Below are 23,337 nucleotides of genomic sequence, written 5' to 3'. Positions count from 1 at the left end.
CCAAGTAACCTAATCCATATGCTAAAGTTCTTGTTTAATTGAGAAACGCTGAATAGAAGAGTTGATTTCTTCTTTTTTCCTTTTAACTGCCCTTAATTTCTCACCTTGCATTTTTGTTTTATTAAATGCACTACTCAAAGTAGTGACTTAACCCTTTTGTGTACTTTTTAAAAAATGTACACCTACTTTTAAACCTGATGCTGCCAAGCACTATCCTCCTCATAAGCATTTGGTTTTGAATGATGGCAGTTGGGAGTTTCTGCACGTAGTGGACAGCTTGAGAGCTTCGTCAGCAATGGTTTTCCAGTTGAGACCTTCTGTAAAAGATACCGTGCAATAGGGAAAATTTGCAGCACACACATAATGACATGCCTGGGAATTTTTATCCCAGTAGCAGTAAAAGGCAGTCTATTCTGAACATGGACATTTTTCAGAACATGATCTACAGCTCTACAGCTCTAATGTGTTCAGAAGTTCAGAACTTTTTGTGTTGTGGTTGCAATTCTGTTAAGTCTGAGGGCGAGAGCTGATAGCTGCCCTGAGCATGTAAGCACAAGGCTAAGGCAACCTCAATTTTTAAATATTTGGGTTTCTTTTTTCTTAACCAAGAATAACAGAGTTGATTGGATACCACCCAGAGGAGCTGCTGGGCCGTTCAGCATATGAGTTCTACCATGCCTTGGACTCGGAGAGTATGACCAAGAGTCATCAGAACTGTAAGTCACATTGTTATTCTTCTTCATACTTTGCACATTAAGCAGTTTGGGGGTACCTCAACAAGTAGCTGAACATACAAATGCACCTTGTGTGCAGATATTCGCTGAGAACAGTATTTATGGTTTACAGGTTACTCTACTGTCTAGCTGAAACCAGCTGCTGATCTTTGCAGAGGGTCTGGTTTGTGCCATAATTAAAACTAAACCTGGATAGTAGAGAGGAGGATTGCCGTCTCTCTATGGGACAAAACAAGGATCAGCTGAAAATCTGAAAAGCTGCCTTAGACAGTACTAGCTTAGTGACAAGTGCATTTGCTGGTGCTGTTTTCCTTCTAGCGTGCATTTGGGCTCAGCAGGAAGAGTAGCTGTAAGGGGTAATAGGAAGAGCTTAATACAGTGTAATTTTTAAGGCCTTTCTTCTGCTACCAAATAGCAACTATCTTCCCCACCCAAAACAGATGTGCAATTAGACTTTCTAAAAGGGATATTCAAGTAACATATACTGCCAGGAACAGCTTCTTGTTATTATTATGCCTACGTGAACTGCCAGTCCTTAGCTGGTTTTAATGTAAAGTACCCACATAAACCTGGGAGAATATATCAGATTTCACATTTCTTCCCTCTCACACATAAGGTGTCTTAAAATGGTTGAATTTAAATCTCAGTCTCTGTCCTTAAGAGTTGGCACTATGGCTGGAAACAGCAAATTGCACTAATGTACAAATGACATTTTCCACCCTTGGCTGTTACAGCCACTGAACTAGTATATGGGAGAGTTCCCAGCAACACATCACTAAAATGTCTGCTGCTACTTGTTTTATAAAAACAAAGCAAAGCTCCTAGACTGACATCCAGAAGCTAAGAAGAACCCCACCTTGTAGTTACTATGTTCAAGGTCTCTATCCTCAAGGAAAAAAACCCACGATTTAGGTCATGTCTGTAGGGAATTGCCCACCAAACAGACTTACAGAAAATATTTCTGTACTTCCCAGAGAAAAGTAGCAGCAAAGAAAAATTGTCTGACCTTAAGAGGGAAGGGGAATAAGCCTTGGCTCCAATGGCAAGGATTCAGGACAGTTTTGAGTTGAAACGTTACTTGAATGTTTGGCAGTGATTAAAGTTGCATGCTGTAAAACAGTGTTGGTATGAATCATCCTGTTTTCAGAGCTGCTTAAAAGAAAAAAAGAAATCAAACCATACTTGAAAGGAGTTGTCTGGGAATGCATTGTTGAAACTGCTTCTTAGGTAATGCATCCATGCTTTTAACGATGAAAAGTAACCGGTGAATATTCACAGATAGGACATCCGTATCCTATGCTGGGAAAATCCTGAGAAATCACAGGGGCTCTGCACTGTTGCTTTTGAATAGTTGAGTTGCATTTCCAATAAGACAAGGCCAGGGAGGGAATGAAATGAGAGCTGGCAATCTCTTTGGTAACAGGGGAGAGAGAGAGAGAGAGTGTACTCATTAGTTATCCCTATCTAGTTAATTAAATGGGGCCACTGCATTTGGACTTGTCCATGTAAAGATTTCTGGAGAGTTTCTCACACCCATCTCGACCAGGCATTGCCTGAGGTTGCTGCTCGCTCCAGCAATTCCATTCACCTCATGTAGTACAGAGAGTGTGTCAAGATGCCATTTGTGCCTGCTGAAAAGTGCTGTGCCCTGCGCATTTTTGCTGGTGGGCAGGAGGACTGACAGAGGAGCAGAATGAAAGCAGAGGAAAGTCTAGAGGGGTGAGTTATCCCAGCAAAGTGCTCACAGCACTGTGTGCTGCACAGCTGATAAATATTTAGGATCAAGCAGCTCTGAGGTGTTTATGATAGCACAGGATCAGTATGGATGACCTTTACTGTTGGAAGCACAGGACCAAAGTCTGCGCTGCGATAAATGCTGTTGCCTGCAACAGAACCATCATTTCACAGCACCAGCAAATCTTATACCCCTTTAGTTGTTCTAAGGTAAATACTTCCTGTGTCTTCTGAGATAGTCAGGCTTCTTACCAACTCGGAGAAGCCCTCCAAATAGGAAATCCCTGGGCTTCAGAATACTTGCCTTCAAGATGTTGTCTAACGCACAAGGTAACCAAGCAGGTATATAGCTTATACACAACATTCTAGTTCTTCCTGGCCATGGTCATTTATACATGGAAATATCCCCCTCAAAATTCAGGTTCAGCATAGTTGTATTTACTAAACAATATTTTTAATTAGAAATGTGCTATGTACAGAGTATATACTCCTGCAATAATACAGTCATCAATTCTGACAGTGCAGCCGTTTACTGTTGGAAAGACGCATGGGAGATAGAGGGAGGAGACTGAAGAGAGAGAGGGAGAGAGACCTCAAATTAGTCTCTTGAATAGAAGCAAAACTTCCCTTTCCTGTCTTCCAATTCAGTGATAAATCATGCTTATTGCAGTTTTACTGTACTGCAGGGCTAGAGTTTGGGGTTTTTTCTTGAGGTGAAATTACAACTTCACATTCAAGAAAGCCACAGTAGTCTTTATGTTCTTGGCTGGAAGTATAGTTGCATATAGAGTATGAAAGTCTTAATTAGTCTGCCCTCAAATGGAAGATTAGAGTGCATTTGGCAGTATTTTGCATACTCAGTTTTTCACATTATGCAAGCAAAGTGTATTCTTACATAAATCCATACAAAGGATTGTACAGATATGTTTTCCAATTCACACACCAATAATCTATAACAGCTTCTATTTAGAGTCAGTTCTTGTTGCCATTAAAGCCAATGGGAATTTTGCTCCTGACTCTTCTCTAGGTGGTCCTGCTCTGGCAGGGGGTGGACTCTTTGTGAGGTCTATTCCAGCCCTTGAGATTCTGTGATCTGGGACCTACCACTTGGTAGGATGTAGCAGAAGTTCAACAAGCCTTCCAAGTGAGCCATATTTTCTCAAAGTGTCTCTAACCAATTAAAACCCAGATTTTATGTTCAATTAAATTCATCCCTGCCTTCCCCTTTTCTCCACACAAAGATAAGGAATATAAATGAAGTCTATGTCATTGAGATGTTACTAGTTCTGTAAAGACACTGGCAATGCGTCCTTAAAGACAAACCCCAAGAAGCGAGACGTTCTCTCTGAAGACAGAACCTTAAATGCAGCATTGATAACCAAGGCAACAGTTACAAGTGTATTAGTAATTGATGAGATTGCCCCACGAAGGGATTCTGCTGTACTTTATTATATCAGAACACAGCATGCTTTGAATAATAATAATAAAAAAGATTAAAGCAGTAAAAAGCTTCTTTGTAAAGTACAGACGCCTCCACTGTGACTCTTATTGATGAGCTGATGATTAGGAAGCAGTGTAATTATGTTTCACAAGCAGAGCAGAACAGTCCAGTCACTAAAACACTTTGAAATGAAAGCCTTTTGATTTTGTTCCACCAGAAGTATTTAATCAATAAAAGTAATGTTCTACTTTGTCCAAATAAATTAAATGAAGGATGATTAAATACTCCTAGGAAGAAAACAAACAAACTTCAGAAGAGAGAAGGACAAACACAGCAACAATTATCTGCAAAACAGTTGTTGCATTTCACGGGCCAGGATTTGTACCATTTATACGGTGGCTATGTAGAAGAGACTGACAATAAATAGCTTCTGTTAATGGCTACAGTCACAAGGAATTTTTCTGTACAGAATCAAGTTTCCAGCCTTACTGAGTCAAATCGCATTATTTTTCAGGCATTAGTTTGATGGCATACTGTCTTCAGGCCTAAAAGCCATTTAAAAGGAAAGACTGCCAATGTGCTCAAAGGTTTAGTTGAGCCAGTTCCCCTTTTTGCTACTCGGTGTGACTACACCTGCTTGCAAATACAAACTCTTTATCAGTATGAGTGCTGCTGGCGTACTTCAGTCCTAATTTTATTGCCGTTGATCAGCAATATTTTTCCTCAGTTGACAACTGTGAATTGCATAACAATATTAATTGCTTTTAGGAAAGTATTTACAACGGACAGGACATCATAAAACTTTACATCGCACAAGTCTAAAGCCCCACACTGAAAACTCATTCTCTTCAAATATTTCAAAATACTCAAGGGGTGGGGTGTGGTGTGAATTTCACCCTTCAGCCACCTAGATGCTTTAAACCCAACTTGTACTATTGTCAGTTTATGACTTTAAAAAAAAAGGCCAGTTCTTAAAAAAACCCAAACAAAACAACCACATTTGGAGTTAAACACTATTTGGGTCTGGGTTCCTTCTAGGCTGCTAATGTCAATCTATTGCAGAGGAACAACACAGTTCAAGCTTGTGGGTTTTTTTTCTCCTATGTACAACAGTCCCCTTTAGCATTGTTAATTTTAACGCTTTTTAAGGAGTGATATTACTTCCTCAGCCTCTTTAAAGGACCAATGCTGTACTAGTGACACCTTCACTTTATTTGTGGAATTGATATCTCCAGCTCCTAACTCTTAAGGTATAAAAATCAGACAGTTCTACATTCAAACCAGGAGATTTTTTAAACATTTCTTGCAAGTATAGCTTTTGGGCTTATCCATCACCTAAATAAGGAAACTATTAAACAGCTTTCTAAATAATTTCACTTGACTACACATCAACGTGGGCGCCTAAACTGAGGCGCTTCTAGAGCAGGGACTTTAAGGAAACGTGCAGTCAGCAGGGAGGCAGTTGGCATCTGAAATTTTTGAAAAATCCCACACTGATGTGAACATTCAAGACTTTCTCAAGAATTAAAGGCCAGAACTTGAATTTCCAATCCTGAGTGGAAACCTCAACTAACCCCCCTTCCCCTCCCCCTCCCATTTTATATCTAAAATGGCTGGATTTTCCCACATTCAAGCATCCTTGCTAACAAAAAGTCTTTGTGCAGTTTTGCATAATGGCAACTCAGGAGCAGGTTTATTTAAAGGGAGTGAGATGTGTTGCGCGTTCCTGTCATTGCTGTTGTGTTATTTCCCTGTCTCTGTCCCCTCTTCCCAGTGTGCACAAAAGGCCAAGTGGTGACAGGGCAGTACCGCCTGCTCGCCAAGCACGGTGGCTACGTCTGGCTGGAGACTCAGGGCACCGTCATTTACAACACGCGCAACCTCCAGCCCCAGTGCATCGTCTGTGTCAACTACGTGTTGAGGTAAGCTGCAGGGCACACGAAAACCACCTGTGCATCCCTGGGCTGGAAGAAATGCAGTGATCAGAGAAATTTCTGAAGGGTCTTTTTATTCAGTGTTGTTATTCTGAAATCAGTTTCTTCGGGCTGGTTTACTGATGTTAGGCATTGAGAGGGTGAGGCTGCCCAGATGGGTTGTGGAGTTTCCTTCTCTGGAGACATTCAAAACCCAATGTGTTGGGTCTGTTCCCATATGCCCTGCTGAAAAGCACCACAGCTTTTCTCTCTCTCCTCTGCAGCAGGGCTGATACAGCAGAGCATGAATCCTCACACTGAAGATTTTATGGTGTAACACAACTGCTAATGTGTTTTTCTAATACTGGGAGATAAAATTAAGTAGTAATTGTACCTTATGTTGCTAGGAGAGGCTGTTCCCTGCCTCAAAAATCAAGACTGATCAGGAGTTTTGCCACTGTTTGGCAAAACTTGAGGAGTTTTTTTGGTCCTAGCTGAAGCCAAAGTAGGAAATACTTATTTGAGTGATAGTCTGGGTCATTACAGCCTCAACTACATCCTTTTATAAAGCAGAGCAACAAAGACCCAAGTATTCCCACCAAAGTCCTGACCACCCTGTCTGCGTCATTGGAGATGGTGGTGCTCAGCAACGCTGGAACTGTGCCTTGCTTGGCGAGAGCCTGGCCTGCAACTGAGGGGCCCAAACACTTGTGTGGGCCCCAGCTTCAGAAGCTTCCTACTGCCTACATTACCTGCAACCTTGGTGCTTTTTAGATTGCAAAAATGGCTAAACTCTGTTTTCTTGTTAGTGAAATTGAGAAGAATGATGTCGTATTCTCCATGGACCAAACAGAATCGCTCTTCAAGCCTCACCTGCTGGCCATGGGCACCGCCTACAAGAACAGCATCCCTGGCCCAGAGCAGAGCGACTTCTTGTTTACTAAGTTAAAGGAGGAACCAGAGGAACTTGCTCAGCTGGCACCAACACCTGGCGATGCCATTATTTCCCTGGATTTCGGTTAGTATTTGTGTAAATAGTTTTGTGTGTAACAAAGAACCACGTGTGGAACCTACATTTAGAAACTTTATAGACATGGTGTGTTTGCTGTGTGTACAAATGGGGAGTAACAGCTATAAGGGCCCACGTGCTCACACCAGTGGAAAATTTCTGTGAATGAGAGCAGAATCGGGCTTTCTTGCTGACTAAAGAACATGCATTAAGTCTATGCCAACTTATTGTCATGGCAACTAGGAGCAGTGTTTACTTCTAATGAATAGCTGCAATCATGGCATAACACAGAACAAGCTAAAAGCATTCATTAATATTGCTAAAACTCTATCCAGACACACAGAAGTTTGAAGAAGCCCCTGCCTTCCCCAGTGCTGTTTTGACACCAAACAAACCGTGGCCAGTGGAAGTGAAAAGTCACGCTGCTCAAGGTGAAACACTGACTGTACCATCCTTTACGTTGCCTCAGACTGCACCTGGCAGCAGTACTCCAAGTGCAAGCAGCAACAGTAGCTGTTCCACGGTAAGAGCTTTTTTAAAACAACAACAAAAAACCAAAACATGTTAGGTTTTGTATGTAAGTTTCACAATGATGTTTTCATGTTAGTAGTCCTGTCTCATTGCTCATTAGTGAGGCCCAGTGTATTCATATCCCTCCTGTACTGCATCTAAAGTGTAAAAAGCAAAAACATCAAATGGGAACTATATCCTGCCTTTACATTGCAATCCTCATTTTCTCCCAGCTTTCCCTCAGTAATTACTATAACCTATAAAACAACTAGTAGAAGGACATACTACCACATTGGATGGAGTCAGCCTCAAAGAAGCAGCCACTGTAAAACAGTGTGGTCACTACCAACATTGCCCCAGATCTACCCTCTTTCTGTTTGTTAACTAGAAGCTGTTGTCTTTAGAAAGCTTACCCAGCTCAGGCTTTTGAGAGCAGGTCCACACAGTTTCCCACTGACAGCAGGAACGTGTTTTCAGGGAATTGCCCCCAAGAGCTGGAGCCACTCTCAGCCAGCCTTTACTAGAGGGTGGCCAGTCTTAAAGAAGGCACTGTGAGGTAATGCTAAGCATCTCCCTTCTTGACAAGAATATTTAATAATGTATATGTCATGTTTCACAAACCCCCATTTAAACTAAGACTACAATTTGGTCCCTGTATTTGGGTGCCCGTGTTTTGTAGCGCGGCAAGTAAGCAAACAATAGAAATGGACGGGTTTGGGTTCTGAGGACACTCTACATACAGTCTGGCCCTTTGCTTTTCATAGGGAAGATCTATTACTCAATAAATAGTACAGTAAAAACACCATGATGCTGTGCCAGTACTGTGGTTGTCTTGCTGCTTATAGCAGATTCTTATTTCTGTGCAGCCAAGCAGCCCAGGAGACTATTACAGTTCTGTGGATGAAGATCTTAAGATTGAGATGATTGAAAAACTTTTTGCCATGGACACAGAATCAAAAAGTCAGTGCACCTCCCAGGTAAGGAAACTAATATCTCTTCCAAAGGCCATAAAAATCAGTCCCTTGCTAGTAGGTACTACATTTGTATGCTGTATGTGCAGATATTGTGACGTTACACGTAAACTACATTTGCACACATACAACACAGCTTTTGATGCACAACACTCAACAAAATCATACACATGCAAAAGATGGGGTTTAAATTTCTACCCCAAACTGTCTGCTTTAGGGTGGCACTGCTACGAAGAAAGAAGCAGCAGAGATTTTAGGATTTGAAAGTTTCTGTGGACTGGACAACGAATACAAGCAGCAGCGGGTTTTTTTCTTAATCTGGCCTAATGACTAGAAAGTAAACATCCTTTCTAGAACAAAATATAAACAAACTAATTATTGCAAAATGTCCAAATGAGAAAGGAATGCCCTTCACAGAACATATCTCCATTAACTACAAAATGGAAACTTGTCATTTTGGGTATATTCTTCTTGTCTTACCTTTTGGAGGGTTTCAGAGAGAGCTCTGTGACAATTACTTGCATGTAACATAAATACATAACATACAGTCTGCATCTCCTGCATCTTGATCAGGGAGAAGTGTAGAAATTCCCTCTACAAATAAGTCTCTTAATCTTCCCCTATTATAACATTACATCCACCGAGCTAATGAATAAAAGCTGTAGGCCCGATTCAGCCCATCTAACTGTGGATACTTCAAGTGCCTTTGTTAAAAGCTTACACTCCTTTGTAGTTAAGAGAAAGGATCAGACATCGCTGACTGGCAGCTCAGACGTAACACTCATCTCCTTCTATTAATCCTGTGGAAAGTTTGGGGTGACCAGGGCTCAAAGAAGGTGTCTCAACTGCCAGTGCAACTTGCAGACTTACGCTGCAGTCCACATCCTGAAATGTCATCAAAGTCTGGACATAGACTTAGACAAAGCAATGAAAGCAGCAGTAAGAGCGGACAGATAGGAGGAATGTGTGGGTCTGGATCAAACTCAGAGCAAGCCTGGACACGCGCAAACTTCATTTTCGTCAAGATTCAGCATCTCCTTGATCAAGTGTGTCGAACCACATCAGCAGCTTTGCTGGCAAAAATAAGCGTTAGAAAAGTGCCCCTGTTATGAGCTGACTAGTGGGCCAACATGGATTTCCCTCTCTGTTCAGTTCTGGTCAAACGCCCAGAGAAGTCAATTTATAATGACTAGTCTCCCAAGGAGAAATAAAACCCCACAACCTACAAACCACCGTATTTAGGTACAATAGTGTCCTTCTGACTATATTTTTTACAACTTTTGCATTTTTAGATGCATTTTTTTCACATTGTTGGATTAAGGGAAAGCTGTGTTTTCCATTTTAGCACCAAAAAGCCTGAGGTTGAACTAGAACTCTTGTCACATGCTGCAGAGTCTTGGCAGACAAGTTATTCAGAGCATAACAAAACACAAGATCTACTTTAGATCACACTGATGTTGCAGGGGTGCATGCAAGCTGCTTTAGCAACTGCTGCTTAGCTAAGGATTTTTCCTTCAACTTGTTGTCAGTCTTTGCTAGTGACACGATGAAGATGTATTGTTAGTCATATAAATGAGACATCTTTAACTAGCAGCTGGCCAGATTCCTGTAGGCAAATTTGGCATATGGAGATTTTTCAGCTTCACAGCTACTAGTATTCCACATCACACTAACTGCCACAACTATTAGTAACTTCTGTTTTCTTTATGAACTTTATGATGTTTGCACAGACTGACTTCAACGAACTGGACCTTGAAACCTTGGCTCCTTACATTCCCATGGACGGAGAAGATTTCCAGCTCAGCCCCATCTGCCAAGAAGAACATCCTCTCTCTGAAAGTGCACAAAATACCCAGCAGAGTCTAAGTAGCATGAATACCATCTTCCAACCCCTCACTTCTGCTTCACAGAATCCGCTCCTTCCAGAAAAATATTGCCCACAGCTGTCATCAAATAAAAACATTAACCCTGGTCCTGGGTCCCTGTCATCGGTGTTCTTCAACAATGTGAGTAGGTCATCACTGCCACTGTACCATGACCAAGCCACTACCCCCCTGTCTTCGATGGGAGGAAGACCAAACACCCAGTGGCCACCTGATCCCCCGTTACAATATGTTCCTGCCAAATGGAGACTCATGGATAAATACTCAGGATCCCTGCCGAGTTCCTCCTCAGGGCCACCAGTACATTCTGCAAGCATGCCCATATATAAAAAAAGGTAAGAGTTTTTGTGGTAGAACTATATCTATTACTCAGAAAAGATACAGGGAGGGGTGAGGATGGGTCATAGTCTTGGGAAAAAATGTTCTCAATTCAGGTAGAATAGTTGTTTTGACAGAGATCAGACTGGACCTCTGGGAAAACGAGTGTGGTGCTCTCCCAGTGGCAGTCAGTCCTGGTGGAAGCAGACCTGGGCTAGTTTTTCATTGCCCGTAAGGATGCATGAATGGATTTCCTGCTGGTCAGGTCGGAACTACTCCAGTAATTTTGCAAAGCCTGCTTGACTTGATGTGGTTTAAGAAAAGTACTGAAAAGGCTTCCTGGTCCAGCAGCAAGCTGGGGCCTATGCACACTTTCTTACCTTGCATATATTTTTTGCACAACAGAAAACAGGGGAGAGGGAGGGACGACTGCACATTTATTACTGGCACATGTAAATACCATAACTAAGATTTAAAGATATAGGATTTTTTTTTCCTACAACCATTCCTCACCTTGTTCACTTTCTTACACATGCAAACAGTACGCGATGAGATGTAAATCAGAGGCTACAGTCCTAGGTTTCCTGTCATAGCTACAAATTCCTCTGTAGCTCTTGGGTCTTTGAAACATTCAGGAAGTCCAGAAAACAGCAATGCTCATTTTCAGACATGAAGCTGTGCAGTTTGTCTGCATTTTGCTTTCTGGAATTTCTTGCTGGCAGAAATGCCAGCATCTCAATATGTGTCTGGAAAGAGAAGGTTTATCCCCAAACAGCAACCTGTATGTTCATATTTAGTATGCAAAGCAAGGGGGACTGGTGTGGCCCTCAAAATCCTGTCCCTAAAAATTGCATGACTTCCTTTTCCACAGCATTTTTGTGTCTGCCTGGAGATCCTTGCTTGTGCCAGGCTTTCATTAGTCTTTAATCATAAAAGTCAAAAGTTTTTGAAGCTCGTGGGTTGACTTAAAAAAAGGAAACGGTAACGTTTGACACTTGACATTGATATGTCTGTCCACTGTCACACATCAAAGACACCTTGAATGGCTTTAAATGAAAGACGAATCAGTACAAACACACAAGACTGTTTATACTTGCCTCCCTACTCACTCGCGCAGAGATCTTTTCTCCACAGGCCCCTGGATGCTTTTGGGCAACGAGGCATAGATGTGAACCCGGCAAGAATTGCTCTGGCCAACAGTTTGAAACTGAAGCGTCAACTGGATTACGAAGAACAAGTGTTGCAGCAGCTGACTGGGGTAACCATAAGAAACACCTCCCCCTCACAGCTCTGGACGCGCCACGGTCCCCTGGGTAATTCTTTGGTTTGCTTTTCTCCACCTTCTAGGGGGATCCATCTGTCATTCACCCATCTCAGCTAATGTGGAAGAGAATGAAGTTTCTCAAAGGGGAAAACTGTTCCTTGGTTACAGAAAAGACGTCTCTCAGCACAAGTGTTCTTACTGGTAAGACAAAAGAAAGTAGTTTCACAGTGTTGAGACACAGTTTTAAGACAGGTTCAATAGAAACAAAGGCTCCTTCAAAAGGCAATGTAAATAAGTTCTGTAAATATTAAGTTAAAGGTCAAGTTGCATCACCGAGAGCCCAACAATTTAATGAACATTTGATAACTTGCAGGTAGATGAGTTTTGTCTACATTCCCACCCTTGCCTTGGAGGTAACAGAGATCAGCTTAATAGAGATGGGTCCACATAATGCTGACACAAGGTGTGGACATCTCAGAGCTAGAACAGATACTTAGTCCCTACAACGTGGTGTTTCCTTACACAAGCATATTTGGCTGCAATACTACTTGTAGAGCTAGTGCTGTGTCTGGACTTCCTTTATGACAAGATGTAGGTGTATGCCTACGCTGTGTGACCCATCACACTGAGGATCACTTGGCTTCCACTTAGCATTACCTACCACAATTATTACACCAGCTTAATTAAACTCTTTTTTTTCTCCTACTATGTCAATCAGACGAATTTCTCTGTAACTCAAGAGGCTTGAGCCAACCAATGAATCAACTGCAACAACAGCAGCAGCAACAACAGCAGCAACCACCACCCACCTGTGGCAGTCCTGGTGAGAATTTGAAAACAGGAGCATTTCCCTCTCCATTTTACAGTTGCCATTATCAGGACTATACTGTCCAGCCAGCTCATAAAGCATCAGGTAAGAGCTGTCAAATACAGAAATTGTAAAATGTTAGTATTTAGTTCCAATAAGGAAAAGCTATTTATTTTATAAAACAGTTCCAGTGGCAGAAAAGGAAAAAAAATGGAGGAGGATGATAAACCAAGACCCAAATCTGTATTGCTTCCCAGAATGAAGGATTAGTTCTGCCCTTTATTTGAAACTCTAATGTTTACATTTGTAGTACACGAGGAAAACGTAATTTTTGCCCTTCATTTCCATTGCATTTATAACCTTTCTACCTTGGAGATCCATTCATCCTCCACCCATGCTCTTGTGATGGGATTGATTAAATTGTACTATAAATAACTTCACTGCAGTATTGATATGGTTCATTTCTAGGTCAGAGTCTAACACGTGCCTTTTAAAAGTTAAAATAAGCACTTAGAGGAGACGTATATACGTCCCTTTCAGTATTTAAGGGGAGTGGCTGTCAGTTTAGAAACTGTGTTGTTTACCACAGCAGTCCTCATCTGCACCAATATCACTTTTCTCAGAACCATCTAAACTGGGGGTGGAGGTGAAAAACTGCATGTGTCGGCCTGCAGCAGCATAAGGCAGAGCAATGCACGGGCTTGCTCTGAAACTTGTAACTGCTGGTGGTTTGAGGCATATTGACACAAACACAAAATGAAATTATAACTGGTATAAATAGAAGAGGGAGGAGGGGAAAGAAGTCCTCTCTCTGGTCTCAGCACCGTGACTGACTTCACTAATCTCTTCTAGGTATGGCCAGTCATCTGCTGGGGCCCTCTTTTGAACCGTATTTGTTGCCCAAGTTGACAAGATATGACTGTGAGGTGAACGTCCCTGTTTTGGGCAGCTCTGCCCTCCTGCAGGGCAACGAACTGCTCAGAGCGTTGGACCAGGCAACCTGAGTGAGCCTGCCCTATTCCCTGGCCTATACTGTTCAACACAGCTTCAGTTTCTAGATATATTTTTGCAAGTAGACAATTTCTAATACCAATACACTTTCACAGGATTTTACTTCAATATTGAACCTGCCCACGTTACCAAATAGTGGCCTTTTGAAGTTACTCACTTTATTATTCATATTAAAGAAATACATCTACTGTATTTTCGCTGTTGCAATTAAAGTGTTGTTTAGAGAGTTTGATTACCCTTCCCCTTATCTCATTACCTGTAATTTATACGCTGAAAATTTCTTCAACTTTCTTGCTGATAAAAAGCTGTGGTATAAATGCCTCGTCATGACATACTTTGGCTGCAGTACTGCAAAGATTTATTTTTATTGCCAAAGATGAACTAAACAAACAAATTTGATCTCCAACCACAGTTTTTTGTTGATCTGCCAAATTGAAATCCTTCGAGTCTTTCTGTTTTTCCAGCATTTATTGTATTGTAACTTTAATAACCTTTGGAAAAGTATACTAAAGAAAGATCCTGGCCTTCCGCCTCCCCCGCTTTCCCTTCATTTTTATACTCTGTTGAAGAAATGTGAATGGTGAACTGCAATGTTTGTGGATATCTGTGAAAGTTGCACGTTGTAAGCCTTTTTTCTCCCCCTCAGAAGCAAGCCACATTCTCAGTTGCCTTAACCTGGCTTAGCTCTACAGCCAAGGGAGTCCTACAAATTTACCCCAGTGGAGGATTTAGACCTTTGTTTTCATTTGTGTTGGGGTTTCTTGTTTTGTTCTTTGTTGTTTTGGTTTGGTTTGTTGGGTTTTTTGGGTTTGTTTGTTTTTTACATTAAACAGATTTTCTTTTTTGTTTTACTTGGGTTTTTTTTTTTACATTTCTCTGGGTGAGTTGTTACCAGCTCTTGGTACTTTTGCTCTCTAGGACACAACAACTTTAAGAGCTGTTTCTGCTAGCACTAATAGTATTTGTTACGGTGTTGCTGATATTTCAGGATTCTGACCAGCAGCCAGTACTAACACCTCTAATTAATGCTTTATTTTGTATACTAGCTACCAATATAATTTCAGTATTGAGTCATTAAAACAATTATTTCCCAGCGTATTGGGCTAACTCAGTTTAAGTAGACCAAAATAATTAAGGATCATGTAGTGAGATAATATCTGGCTGGCAGGTCCCTCTCATTTTTGCTTGTCTTACATTAATCAGTAGCTGAAATGTCATTACATTAAAAGGCAGACAAGGGTTTAAGAGCTCCTTCCCAACTATCATCTGTTGGCATGCACATATTTTTACAAATAAGGCTTTAACTACTTTCAAAGGCAAAGGGATCTGAAAGTTTAAGTTACAACATATTTGAACAGTAAAAAAAATTAAAGTAATAAAAGGCAGGTGAGTAGTTCTGACTGTAAAATACGTACAGGTCTAGATATATGTTGGGATGTATCATCTTTATTTCCTCCACTGGTATAAATCATTGTAGCCTCAGTGAGAAAAAAGGAACTGTGGCAATATACAAAAAGGTAAAAATCTGGCCCAGAAACTTGGAACAAAGGGATGTTCTTTTGAGACTTCTGATTCTGCTGACACCTGGTTTATGAGATTGCTTTAGATCATGCACCGGCACTTGCAGAGAGGGAGCCTTAGGTTCATAGAGCAGTTCAGAGTTCACTGCCTTAAGTGAGTCTTAAAACACATGTACTTGAAAAAGCTGAACATCTTTTGTTATTGGTACATAATGTAAAAAAAAATAAATATGGTAAGTCCCTAGTGTAGGCAATCTTTCAAGAATTTATTATCAAAAATAATCTGCTCCTAAACAGAAGTTATTGCTGTGTGGAAAAAGTATATTGTAAGTATCAAAATGTGATGAAAATTAGCAAGCCCAATTTGACAAATTTGCAGTGGCCAGGACTTAAAGGCTTCAGGATTAAAGACACTTGAATACTGCTCTTCTGTTTCTTATTTGTGTAGTTTCAGCATAAAAAATGTTATATACCCTAACAGTTTACTAAAACACTCTGAAGAAATATTCCATGTCTTAATATTAATCATACTTTTAATCATAATTATTTCATAATCTATATGGCTGAATTCTTATTGACAATATTATAACTGTATGGGAACTTTTAACTTGATAAGGAAATGTATTTTGGCACTGATACCTTATTAAAATATACTGATCCTAAATTCTTTGTGACTTGTTTGCTATGAATTTGTTATTTGTTGTATCATTGTAAAACAAAAGTATTTATTAAATTATTTATAGAAAATCAAGGTTTGCATTGCTCTTTGAAGAACGAAACAACAGACACAAGTTACCCATCCATGAGCTGGGAAGAAGCCTGCCAAAGCCTGTACCACCAACCTTTTTGTAGCGTTTACCCAGCCTTCCTCAAAAGCAGAATGAATGCCCCGCAGACCTGCTGCTTCCCTTTCAAAGGTGTGTTTCTGTCTGAGGAACTGAGGCTGCCCCTAGGAAATAAAAAATAGAAAGAAAAGAAAGAGAAAATTAAAGTTGACAAAATGCCATTTTAGAGGCTTCATTGCCCCTACTCCCCACTTGAGTTTTTGTGGCAGTAACACAAGCTCTCATATTCTGAGTCCTGAGGAGGCCATGGATAAGTGAGCTTTTCCCTATCCAGGCCTCTTGCTTCACCCACCCAGCCCTTATCCCAATGCTGTTGTTAAAACAAACCAGTCTGTTTCTGTATAGAAATGGCCAGTTGTGCCTGTGATGGCACTAATCTCGCTGGAAGAAGACAGACACTTAAGAAATTCATTTCCAAAGATGCACTTAAATTCAGACTGGACTATGTGGAAGCTGTTGGTGCTTGACCCTTCTGATAACTGCCTTTGAAAGACTGTGAACTTTGAAAACTTTGAAGCAGTGTCCACACAGATGCTTCTTGAGCTTCAGAATAACCTGCCTAAGTGGGCTATCATCACCTCCTTCCCTAGATGGGATACTCAGCAGGCACAGAAACTAACTCCTTGCTTCTAAATCTGCCTTAATTAACAGTAATCACACAACACCAGGCAGTGAAGAGGAACTGTGGTGTGCCTGTTACCTCCCCTTTTAAAGCATTCCATTGATCTTCAATACACTTCTTGGACAAAGACTTAACTCAGCGAGTCAGATGCTAATCCAACTGAGGGTTAAAAAACCCCAGTCTCTTAAATAGAAATTGATCTGAACAGGTTAATCTTTTAGAGGTTGTAAGTGCTAATATAAAATATTGTTGCCAGGCCTTATTTTTCCAGGATGTCCAAGCATAGCTCATTGCTAGCACTTATTCTAAAGAGCTTCCAACATTCACACTCACATGTTCAAGTAGCTTAAGAAACAAAATAGTAGTGTGCTTTGAGGTTTTGGATTTCCCCCCTCCCCTCCTTTCTACTAGAGCTTAACAGGTTCTCATGTTACTGAGTTTTATAGTGTTTTTCCCTTACGTATATGAATGTCCTGGACAGCTACACTCTGACATTGCAATTTATGTACTCAAAAGACCCAAACTTTTGCCAGAAATATAACAGATAGATTGCATCAGTAGCTGAGTTTTGTCCTGCTAAACAAAGATTTATTATGGCTTTTTAAAAATGTTGGGTTGCAATTTGTTCTTCCCATAGGCCAACAGAAGTGCCTAAATTGAAGTGTACATCATCATCTTTCACTGCCTAAAAACACTGTTTCTTGGCATCAGATTTGGTGTCTCTAACAGCATCCCAACTACGTTGTTCAACACTTGTGTTTTTTTTTTCCTCAGCTGAATGTAGCAAACAATCCAACCAAAATGGGTCAGTTTTGCCAAGCTCATGACTTGGGCTGGTCCCATTCTTATCATCTTTCTAAAGCTATCAAGCCAGCATTTTTCCCAGACCATTAGTTTCACACAGACAAGATTCACACTGTCTAACCAGCAAGAGGTTACAACAAAATACTGTAGGACATTCTCTGCATCCTGGTTATGTTGTGGTTACTAATAAAACTACAAAAAAAGAGAAAAAGCCCAGATAATGTAGCAAAGTCCAACTATCTTTTCAGTTGAGACATCAGGTCCTAAACAATACCAAGGTCTGTGGACAGCAAGTCATTCATCACACTTACTGCAACAAGTAGGCAGAGCACAGGAAAACACTCAAACACACAACTGCTCTGGTTCTAGATGGTGGTGGCTTTATCTGTTACTTCTCCCTGAGGAGCTTTACAAAGCTATTTGTAGACATGTCAGATATATAGACCTTTTTTTTTTATATATAGATAATTTTTTTAAGAGCTAGTAGAGAAGTAGAAATATTCAAATACATCTAAATAAAGAGCAGTTCCCCCCCACCCCTCACCCTCTCTTCTTTTAGGCTTCCCAAGAGAGGATGAAACAATGCCTAAGAAAAAATTAAAACCCGTAACAATATTTTCTTGGGGCAACAGGATGTCACACAGAATGTTCTGCTCCCTTGGCACAAGCCCATACACAGCACAACAGCCTCCTGCCCGCCCCCTGGGGCTGCACGTGAGTGCGCCCTCACCTGCAGCGAAGGCAGGCATGGAGGAGTCCCTCACCTCCTGGCTCTCTTGCTTTCCTCAATCAATTGAAGCTACAAAACCACCACAGGAAGGCTCTAGCAATTGGTATGTACCCCATTTGGGGGTTTTCACATTAAAGTGAGAAAGCCCTTCACTGCTTGGTTTTGGAAGCATCACAGACATTTCTTTCATCACAGTTTTGGCAGCTTGCAATGTGCCACAGGTCTCACATGGAATGCTTTCCTTGAAGAAGTCCTAAATCCCTGTAATCAAGGAGTTACTTAATTCTCTTTGGTCATGCCTCTCAGTTAGTAACATGATTAGAATATCTTGTTAGGCAAGAGAAGCACATACATGAACCTGGCTTGCAAAGACTACCTGCAAGCCAGCCAGCACCAGCTACTTCTGCCTTTGACATTGGACAAGAACAGGCAGCTGGAGGGAACAACAACTGCTTCATCCCCTCCTGTGCTACCTACTATGGAAACTGCTGCACCTTAACTCCAGTGGCTGGAAGAACTGCTCAAGACTTGGGTCTTGTCTTTAAAAGATCAACACACCTTAGCTTAATTCAAAAAACAACAAAACAAAAATAAGCAACCCCCATAAATGCTTCACTTCAAAAGTCTGTGTATTTAGGTCTTGGAATTACAGACTAAGCTAGCAAACTAGACCTTCCCAAGGCACAGCAAACGAGAGAAGCCCCCTCTCCCCAGTATATTTTATTTAAATTACATTTTAAGCCAATGCTTTGGAGTCCAACTGCTGTCCAACTGCTGGCCTTTAAAGCATATGCACTGTCTGGGTTTTGCAAGAAAAAGCATTACACAGTATTGGCAAAAGTAAACTGACAGGGAAGTCTGTTGTGGTGGAGGAGAAACCAACCTCAAGTGTTGCCTCTTCCAGGTATGTCTGTTACTCTCCAGCATGTGGTTCCAGAAGGACCAGAGGTCCTAGATAATCCACAGCAACACAAGACCAGCAGCTTTATGGTTTGTTTAAACATCAAACATGCAAAGTCTTCCATTTCTCAACAGCTGAATGTGCTTCTTGGCTTCAGCAAGCAACCTTCACTGTGTAGCTTCAATTCCTGGCCTTTCCTCTAACCTGATCCCACATCCCTCCTGAGCTCACAATCCTTACCTCAATCTGTGGCTTATTCTGGCTTCTGCCTCATGCTGCCTTCCCTTCCCCAGCCCTCTCCTGACAAGCATGTTCCAACGTGCCCCACTCCACATGCCACTCCTTTCAGGCAGCATGGATTCAGAGACTTACAGTATAGTGTCTCTCTGGTCACATCCTTGCCTTGGCTGTCTGATATGACTATTAGCCAGATCCCCAGGCCATGTTGCCCAAACCCTCAGCTTCTGTGGTTCTCAATCTGAATTCATGTTGAAAATGGCCATTCCCACTCTAGCTGCTGGGCACAACAGACCAGAGTCCTTGCCCTGACACTAGAGCAGATTTAATGGTCCAAGTCACAGGAGGCTAATGCTAATGCTCCCTCTGAGAGCTGCAACAACCACCAATTCGTTTCAATAAATTTGCCTCAGCTATTAGATGGCTACTTCCATTTACTACTCAAACAAGTGATTGTGGGGTATGGATGAAAAAGGTTCTGCTGACTCATAGACAGTACCTCTTTCATCATCCTCGTGAAACTGGGCTGCAAGATAAACCCTAACAAAACTCAGATGTACACGTAGTTTCACCTACAGTTTTGGAAAGGAGAGCAGAGTTGAGCAAGTTCTCCAGATGGCTGAACTCTGTCTGTAAGGCCAGAACAACTTCCCAGACATAAGAGAAGCAGCATGGGTTTGCTCTTTTAGTCCTATCAGCATCATACCATGGGAAGGGAACCCATATCTAGTTCCCTAAACCTCTTCTCCATACAAATAATTGTATGACAAAAATTAAGCCTGAGATAAGAGTCGCGTACATTTGTCAGGGTGCTTCCAGATACTATTACGTGCTCGGTGGGTACCAACAAGCTGACTTAGGGTGCAATTTCCAAGTCCAGTTTATCCCTCAGCATTTTCAGCCCTTGGCACTCCTTACGCACTTGCCAGAGTTTGGTGGTTCAGAACCTGGAGAACCCTGGGGTGCCCCAGAGGAAAGTGACCTTCAGGGACGTGTCTGTCTAATTATCACTCGTAAGTCAGAAAACCCAAAGGTAAGCACTCCCACTAGCAAACTAAAACCCACTCATACATTCACTGGAGAGGGTGACAGTAGAGTGATCACAACACCACTTCAGCAGAGTTCCCCAGAACAGAGCTCTTTCTAAAGACACTGACAGGGACATATCTTCCTGATTGCAAATGTTCAAGCAACTGAATTTTATTTTGGATTATCTAGTGAAGAAAAACAAAACCAAAACCACGGCAGCTTGAAAGTCCTGCTCTCTTTTTCTCAAGATGTTGCTAAAGGCCAAATTTGAGATGGAAAGGGGACGCAGAACTCCAAGAATCCACAATTGCCAAAAACCCAGACCAAAGCCTATAGCTCCCTGGCATTATTTTGCAGAAGTTCCATGAACTTGTAAGCATCAAACCACAAAAGTTGCTTCATGATGAGCCTCACAATCAATAGAAATAATTCTAATTGAGCCCCTCCTCCACACAAGAGCACTGCAACAGAATTACATTCGATCTAACCAAGCGTGAAACGGATGTCGTCACCCTCCATTTTTAGCTACCTGGCATGACATCTATTGGCTTCTTTCCAGGAAGAGCAGGCAATACTAATTGCCCCTATCACCTTACTGCTAACACAGATAGTGCTGTCCTTCACTGCAGCCCCAAAACACACTGGAATTCACAGGAGAAAAACCAATGGAAGTCCACTGGTAAAACAAGTTGGTCTCTAGTATTTTAAGTTCAGCTGCAAATGTCAAGATAAGCTTTCCTGTGCCTTGCACAGCTACAGAGATGCTTGTATTTTTAGCATATTAGAACATATTTTAGCACCTTTTAATACAGGTGGTTGTTTATAACTTCAATTTATGTAATCTTTAGTCAGTCTTTGGAGTACACAGTAACAACTGTTTTAGGGCCAGTCTGATCACTGCAGAGTACTCAAAGATAAAACAGACACTAAAACTGGACACTTTAATTTTCAGTCAACTTCCCCCTCCCCTTTCAAAACCTCTCTTCTGCAGAAGAGATTCTGTTTAATGATAGGCAACACCTTGAACAACTATGTGCTGGGCTTGCTCTTATCTAGCACCCCTTTCTGCCTTCCCATGGCAAGTATGGTCTGTGCAAAGCCACTCCAGCACTCTGAAAAGTGGACCAAGAAATGGCTTTTGTAACCATCAATTATATGTTAATATACCAAATAACTACTTTAAGTCATGCTTTCATTTTTAAGAGCAGCTTCTCCAGCCTCTCCCCTTACATGTTCTCCCTCCCCCTATCCAAAACCAAAAAGAAAGCATCTTCAGAAAAAAAATGAAGTCACTAAAATACTTGTCTGGGTAACCAGCAGAGGAAACAGGAGCCAACGAAATGCCCGGAACTCATTTAAGTTCAGTTCATTGGAAAGGCAGGGAACGTTCAAGTCAACAGTGCTCTCATTCTTTCTGCAACACAGTCCCTGCTGGGCAGGGTTTGTTTGCACTGCCGTTTTGTATTAGAAACACACACACACTTAGCTAAAGATGATTCTGTTCATCCATTATTTCTTCTGTCCTGTTCAGTGCACAAATTCCACAAACCTGTGCTGAAAATAACAAACAGGGTGAAAAGTGCCTGTGTCCAGCACTCCAGAGTCACAGCAGGTGCCCCTGAACAGCAGATTGCCATGCTGGGCATGCTCAAAATGGTTGTCCCAAAACCTGTTCAAAGCTGATCCTCTTCAAAACCCACCAGGACAATGCTTTCCCTGGTGACTGGGTTGAGACTGAATGCAGGAAATGCTCCCACCATCTCCTGCTGAGCCTTTCCCCAGGACATTTCCAAGAAAACAGAAGTGACTCTCCTTCCTCTCCTTCCCTTTTCATAGAATTGTTCTAGTTGGAAAAAGACCTTTAAGATCATTGAGTCCAACCACTAACCTAATATTGCCAAGCCCATCACTAAACCACTTCATCTATGCACCTTTTCAGTATCTCCAGGGATGATGACTTTGCTGTCTCCCTCGGCAGTCCATTCTAAACTGTTTCAACAACCCTCAGTGAAAAAGTTCTTCCCAATCTCCGCTCAAAACCTCCCCTGGCACAACTTGAGGCTCTTGTCCTATCACTGGTTACTTGGGAGAAGGGACCAACCCCCACCTCACTACAGTCTCCTTTGAGATAGTTGTAGAGAATAAGTCATGTCTCTTCACATCTTGCCTCCTGTCCATGGAAATCTCTCAAAGTGTATTTCAATTCTTAAAGGCAAAATCATGTCCTGAGTTCTGCCAAGGAAATAAATCCCACATGTCTACAACGCCTACATTACAAACCAGTTGCTGAAAGGTAACCATTCCCAAACCCCTGAAGAACGGGTCTTCTGCAGCTTGTGGCAGGAACTCATGCTGTGCATGGGGCACTCCTGACCCTGCCACAGAGGTGCCCAGCGTGCTGCCAGACATACACTGCCCTACAGTCATGGGCCAGAAGTGCAGTGGACAAATAAGTTGCCCATTTGTCATGGTTTAGCAGGGAGCAGCTTTTGGCTTGGTAACAGGGGGAGCATGTTGCAGTGAAGACCCAGTAAAGAGTTTTTGGATTCTCCCCCTGGGCTCCTGGGTTCAGACCCACCTCTGGCCAGGCTGGGCCAATCTGGCGCCTCTGCCATCACTATTTAGGGATGGGAATTTGAAGTGGTTGCAGAAGGTGTAAGAGTGGTACAAGATGGAGGCAACCACGTGGTCCCCACTGTCTGAGAAGGAGGAAGGAAGGAGGAGCACCAGACCAGAGCACTCCTCTGCAAGCCATGGTGAGAATGAAGGCTGTATCCCTGCAACCCATGCAGGGCAATGGCAGGACTGAGAGCCACCAGCAGCTCCATGGGAGTGCACTCTGTGTGAGGGCAAGGCGGCCATGGCACAGGCCGTGCTGCAGAGCAGCCCCACACAAGAAGCAGAAAGGAGCTGCAGCTTTTGGGATAAATGCATGTTGGAGCAGTCTGTGCAGGGCTGCCACGTGTGTGAGGTACCCCACAGAGGTGCAGGGAGGACTGGTGCAGAGCCCACCTGCCCTGAGGAGAGACAAATGGCAGAAGCTATCAGGAATA

General features: G+C 42.0%; 1 protein-coding gene and 1 long non-coding RNA gene across 3 annotated transcripts in view; one reads left to right on the top strand and one right to left on the bottom strand.

The window, feature by feature from the left end:
- Positions 1 to 14,447, top strand: part of EPAS1 (endothelial PAS domain protein 1) — a 79,203-nt gene extending 64,756 nt beyond the window's left edge. For both annotated transcript variants that reach the window (XM_061991308.1, XM_061991309.1), the window contains 10 exons: positions 610 to 716; positions 5,684 to 5,831; positions 6,632 to 6,840; positions 7,167 to 7,354; positions 8,208 to 8,318; positions 10,043 to 10,530; positions 11,648 to 11,771; positions 11,861 to 11,978; positions 12,496 to 12,690; positions 13,438 to 14,447. In XM_061991308.1, the coding sequence (XP_061847292.1) occupies positions 610 to 716; positions 5,684 to 5,831; positions 6,632 to 6,840; positions 7,167 to 7,354; positions 8,208 to 8,318; positions 10,043 to 10,530; positions 11,648 to 11,771; positions 11,861 to 11,978; positions 12,496 to 12,690; positions 13,438 to 13,589 (1,840 nt within the window). In that variant the 3' untranslated portion in view covers positions 13,590 to 14,447. The remainder of the gene's footprint in view (positions 1 to 609; positions 717 to 5,683; positions 5,832 to 6,631; positions 6,841 to 7,166; positions 7,355 to 8,207; positions 8,319 to 10,042; positions 10,531 to 11,647; positions 11,772 to 11,860; positions 11,979 to 12,495; positions 12,691 to 13,437) is intronic.
- LOC133625004 (uncharacterized) overlaps positions 1 to 23,337 on the bottom strand; it is a 63,318-nt gene that overhangs the window by 6,434 nt on the left and 33,547 nt on the right. Inside the window, exon 2 of the long non-coding RNA XR_009818299.1 lies at positions 15,959 to 16,065. This is a non-coding gene — a long non-coding RNA (uncharacterized LOC133625004). The remainder of the gene's footprint in view (positions 1 to 15,958; positions 16,066 to 23,337) is intronic.

The sequence above is a fragment of the Colius striatus genome, chromosome 2 (assembly GCF_028858725.1).
Source record: "Colius striatus isolate bColStr4 chromosome 2, bColStr4.1.hap1, whole genome shotgun sequence".
Taxonomy (NCBI): domain Eukaryota; kingdom Metazoa; phylum Chordata; class Aves; order Coliiformes; family Coliidae; genus Colius; species Colius striatus.
The sequence above is the reverse complement of the archived record's forward strand: the minus strand, read 5'-3'. Positions and strand labels throughout refer to the sequence as shown.